Source organism: Podarcis pityusensis (assembly GCF_964106645.2).
Source record: "Podarcis pityusensis genome assembly, chromosome: 13".
Taxonomy (NCBI): domain Eukaryota; kingdom Metazoa; phylum Chordata; class Lepidosauria; order Squamata; family Lacertidae; genus Podarcis; species Podarcis pityusensis.
In genome coordinates this window covers 9,118,410-9,123,547 of record NC_138038.1, presented here as the reverse complement: position 1 = coordinate 9,123,547, position 5,138 = coordinate 9,118,410, and the positions used below count along the sequence as shown (strand labels likewise).

The following is a 5,138-nucleotide window of genomic DNA, read 5'->3' as shown; positions in this document are numbered from 1 at the left end:
TTTCATGAACAGAAGGATGGAGGATGTGCGCATTATACGAAACCAAGTTTGTGTTCAACCAAAAGATGAGGATCTCCCATTCCTTCCCTCTATACTGGGTCGTTCAGAATATCTTCAAAACCAATGCAGTCACAGTTGCCTTTCCAGATATCCAGGGACAAGTTAGAACTAGGAAGGAAAGGAAAACGCTGGACCTGCTTCACTGCTTGGAATTCCATCTGCAGCTTCAGCGGTGCATGCAGCCCCGGAATATTTCTCAGTGTAGAAAAATTCATCTATATAAATTTAGCAATAACAACAATAAAATTATCCGGTGTGTCCAAAGTATGAACAGGGAAAAGTTCGCTCTTCACATTTGTAAAGCCTCTATTTATCACATCACAGCTTTCAAATGCTTCAGCAGCTGACAAATCAGAAACCGGAATACAGTCCTTCAGCTGAGATCCAAACGCTCTGGAATCCTCAAGCTGTGGAATCCTCAAGCTGTGGTTTTTTTATTAAAAAAAGAAGGGGGGAAAGGACAGTGGTCGAAGACAATGGGAGCTGTAGTCAAGCAACCCCTGTAGGAAGACCCCCAGCCTTCTCCCTGCCCCATGCAAAGGTTCCCTTCCTCTTACCTGGTCTTTTGGGGGGAGGCTTGGGCAGCAGCCACAGCGGTGCACGATCGAGATCCTGCAAGAAAGAAGGGATCTTTGAAGCACTGCTTCTTGGGCTCAAATCCTGTTGGCTGCTTTCGCAGTGGCATCTGGGTGGCCCCTGGGAAAAGAGGAGGCTGGACCAGACGGGCCCTTGGCCTGATCCTGCAGGCCCTTCTGGTGTGTTTCCTAAGGCCCCCCTCCTCCCCCCTGTCCCATTACCTCAGGGGCGAGAGGCCGTCATCTGGGCTCCAGTCCCTCCAGGAATGCAGCGGTTCCACGGCTGAACTTCTCCCTCGCTGCAAAACAGAGACATCAGAAGGCGACTGGCCCCCAGCCACGCTAGTCCCAGTCTGGGGCAGGAGGGTGGGGGACCTGGGAAGGGGCATTTCCTCCTACCTGATCTTATCTGGGCTCCCCACTTCTCCACCGTACGGGCGTCCGACCGGCCTAGCACAGAAGCAACAGCCAAAGTCTCCTCCCTCACCTGAGAAGCTGTTTTAATGGGAGGAAACTTTGGCTGCTGCTTCTGTGCCAAACCGGGCCGGGATGGAGCCATGCCCGTACAGAGGAGGGGCAGTGGGGACGTGCCGCGAGGGACGACAGCCGGGAACCGCCGGGATGTTGTTCGGTTCTTCATTCCGGGAGCCGGCGCTGGAGCCTCATCCCTGGAGGCGTGGCCCTGTGGAGGAAGAAGGACATCACATGAGAATGGAACCCACAGGTGGGAGAGTGTTTCTAGGACTCCCAAAACATGTTTCACAAGGATCCCTTCATTCCCTCTGCCCTCGTACCTGATGTTCGCCACGTCTCTCCAGGGATTTGGCCAGAACAAAATACGCATTGGGGAAAGGCTCCCACACTGCAAACAGGAGCAGGCGCCTGGCTCCCTGCCATGCTAGCCCCAGTCTGGGGCATAAGGGTGGGGGACAAGGGAAGGAAGCATTCCTAAAATATGGGGCACTCAGTTGGCATTTCCACTTACCTGAGGTGGGAGCCTTTCCCCCTTTGCTCTGGCCGGCCTCTCGCCTAAGGAAGAAACAAGCTCAGTTAGTATGATAGGGGGAGACAGGGAGAAATCTGGGATTGATCTCCACCAGAGCCAGATTATTCAATGGACAGAGTAGGCCTATGGGCCAGGCAACAACGGATCAGAATAAGTACTGTTTGTTTTGCCTATTAATTATTGTTGGTTGGTAAAATCAAAAACGTATCAGGATATGATTTGCAAGGAGCCCAGGGATATTTTGAATGCCTAGGGGTTGCAACAGGTTTTAATCTGGAACTGTGCCCAACCAAGGGCCAACTTTGGGCTCTGAAATGTCAAGGGTGCCCTGTACGCAGAGTCATAGCTGGGTGATCTTGCGCCCCTGGAGAACCGTCCAGATCGCGCCCCCTAGCCACGGACAAATGAGCTCTTCTTTCTGCCTCTCCTCCAACCCTCCACCCTTTCAGTTCACCCTCTATTAAAAACCTTTTCTTATGAGGCAATAGCCCAGTGTGAGGGCACCAGCCATGCCATCCTCAGACTGCCCCACCCCTGCCACAGAAGGGCACAGCATACCTGCAGATGTTGGTTTGGGACGTGGCACCGCTGGGCTGCTGCTTGGCCGGAGCCCTGACCGGCGCTTCCAAACCACGGCCCTGCAAAGAAAGGACATTTTACTCTCCTGCCAAAGGCATCCACTCTAGGGGACAGGGGTCCCGTGGGCCCTCCCCAAAGATTTTCTCCCCCCCCAAATGTTTTATTAATTTCCCCCCCAAAATTTTTTTAAACAAACAAACACAAATCTCAACCGTATTTAAACCAAACTTAGTAACGTTGTTAAGTGACTTCCTTGTATCCCCCTGGTTGAATTTCCGTGTATATCATTTTAACAGTTTTCCAAAACCTATATTCTTTAAAAATTAACTTAATCACTTAACATCTTTCTTTCTTTACAATTCAGCATTAAACATATTAATTCATCACATTATGTATTTAAATCCTAAGGCTATCTGGTATTTGCAAGCTTTTCCAATTATTTTCTTCTGGGGCAGATCGCCCTCCATATTTCCTCTCCCCTCCTGTCCTCAGTCCGCTGCCTCCCCCCAGCCACATCAGGGGGCGGCCAGCCAGCGGAGGGACCTAGGGGGCAGGTGGGAGGGTGAAGGCCGCTCCCTGCAAGGCCCTTTCCACCTGGCCAGGGGGCCAGGCCCAGACCCACCAGCCAGCCCCACTGAAGAGGCTCCTCCTGAGGCCAGAGGAATGTCGCCCAGCTAGTGTTTTATTGATTTATTGATTTATTATGCTGTAAACCGCTTTGAGATTTTTATTAAAAATATAAAGCGGTATAGAAATATAAATAAATAAATATGTGGGAAATGGATTCCCCATGGAATTAACATACCACGACTTCTAGTTTCCCACTGCGCCAGAGCAACTGCTGTGCCCTTCCTTTCTGAGAACCTGTGAGACAGAAAGGAAAATAAAAACAGAGGAAGTTACCAACCAGTTATTCACAGCAGAAAATATCTTCTGGGGTCCACAGCTGAGGACCTGCCATGCTATCAACATCTGTGGACAAGCCAAGCCAGGGAGCCAAGCCACATGCATCAGTGATGGGTGATGCCAATAGCAACAACAACAACAATATGCCACTCATCTCCTCTGGGCCGTCTACCATCAGCATTCATTTTTCTCTACAATTCTATAATCCTATGTGAAATATACTCAGAGTCGCAAAGTGATTTCATGCTCTTTATTCAGCTCATAGTGGTGAGGAGGAATGAATGGAAGTCCCCTCACAGTATCTGCTTTATATACATTATTTACACAATGGGCTGCACATGATTGGCTAATTCCGGAATTCTACTGTAAGCCAATCAGGTTGTGGATTCACTTCTATCTGGAGCAGGATTGGGTGGTTCCTGCCAACCAATCATACTGCTGCATTGTTCCAGGACCAATCAGACTGCTGCATTCTGAATCCTATTGTTCTAGGACCAATCAGACTGCTGCAGTTTGGATCCTATTCAACTCAGTACATAACACTATGATTTAAAGTGCATCTAATGATTATTTAAAGCACATGATGTCCCCAAAATGATCCTAGGCATTGTAGCTTCCAGGCTCTCACCATTGCGAAACTCAGCCATAGTAGATAGATACTAGCTGTAGAAAGATTCAGGGTCCTTTCAGGCTATTAAAGTAAGTCTGAATGTTGGGGGGGGGGGGAGGCAGTTGAGAGTTGGTTGAGAGCGGTGGGTTCTAGAAGGGGGGGCAAGGGGGGGCTTGCGATTGGCTGCAGGAGCTTCCTGCACTCAGAAGGAAGCCATGTCAGATGTTGGGCTTCCAAAGAATGTCTGCAAGCCGGACACTCACTTATAATTATTTTATTGCTTGAATTTATATTGCACCCTTTCCCCCGAAGGAGGCCAGAATGACATGGGATGTGGGTCTATTCTTGGCAGTTTCCCGTAGATATGACACAGCTGAGGCGCAACTGGGAACACTGTGTGAATAAAAACCACTGACTTCAAAGTGCCAAAACTTACCTGCTTCTTTAGATGTGTGTCAGCAACGCAGACAGTAGTGGCTAGCTTTCCGATTCTGTTGGATTGCTGCTAGATTCTGGCTTCCTCACACGTAAATGTGGCAGACACAACTAAAGAACAAATACTGTTGCTCCCATCATGCCTACTTGGACCCATCAACCCTTACATCCATGCCCTGTTTTGCATGCTTAAATAATTCAATAAATAAACTCAAACAACAACTGTGGAGCTGTGAAAAATTCACTCTCTGTGTTTTGCTCCTTTTTTGTTAGTTATTCCCCTTGCAGAAGAAGAAGAGGGTGGGGCTCTTCGTCTTCCTGCCCATCCCTTTCCCCGCAGAAGCAGCCTTCCGCTTTCCTTTCACTTGGCTGAATCAGGCCCCACAGGTTTAATCAGATGTGCATCCAAGGGCCAATTCTGACTATCTGTACTATCTGCACCCAGTTTACTGTGCGGTCCTCTAAGGAGGCCTTTCCCATCCACTGTCCTGTTTTCCAAAGAGCGTTGTTGGTAGCGATGGCCTTGGCTATCCATGCCAATGAGCCTTTGATAGTATGTCCACCACTTAGGAGTCCCAACGGAAGCAGAGCAGAAGGGGGGCTGCTGCCGCTATGGAGCTTGTACTGAAGAAATGAACCTATGCTGCCAATTCTCGTAGTAGACCAGCATGAAGTAAGCAGCACAAAAGTGGCACACAAAACACTACCAAACCATTCTGCATTCTAAATCTTATATTAATAATCCAAAAATTGAGGGAACAAGGTACAAGATCTACTACAGAAGCCACAAACAGAAAACTGATTCAAATTGTGTCCAAAAGGAAGATTCAGTCTTTAAAGTTCCTTTAGCCAGGCTCCTGTCGATATCAACAAAGGTAAAGGTAAAGGTAAAGGGACCCCTGACCATTAGGTCCAGTCATGGCCGACTCTGGGGTTGCGGCGCTCATCTCGCTTTGTTGGTCGAGGG

General features: G+C 48.8%; 1 protein-coding gene across 3 annotated transcripts; it reads right to left on the bottom strand.

The window, feature by feature from the left end:
- Positions 1–271: 271 nt before the first annotated feature.
- On the bottom strand, positions 272–2,359 carry LOC308460553 (uncharacterized protein). Of its 3 annotated transcripts, XM_080977118.1 has the most exons (7): positions 2,200–2,359; positions 1,621–1,664; positions 1,430–1,497; positions 1,035–1,317; positions 858–934; positions 618–672; positions 272–483 (listed from the first exon to the last, which is right to left on the bottom strand). In XM_080977118.1, the coding sequence occupies exons 1-4, from the start codon at positions 2,294–2,296 to the stop codon at positions 1,272–1,274; spliced, it is 255 nt and encodes an 84-aa protein (XP_080833244.1). In that variant the 5' UTR covers positions 2,297–2,359; the 3' UTR covers positions 272–483; positions 618–672; positions 858–934; positions 1,035–1,271. The 3 variants fall into 3 exon arrangements, with proteins under 3 accessions (XP_080833244.1, XP_080833242.1, XP_080833243.1); XM_080977116.1 differs by having other exon boundaries at positions 1,035–1,497; XM_080977117.1 differs by having other exon boundaries at positions 272–467; positions 1,035–1,497.
- Positions 2,360–5,138: the final 2,779 nt, after the last annotated feature.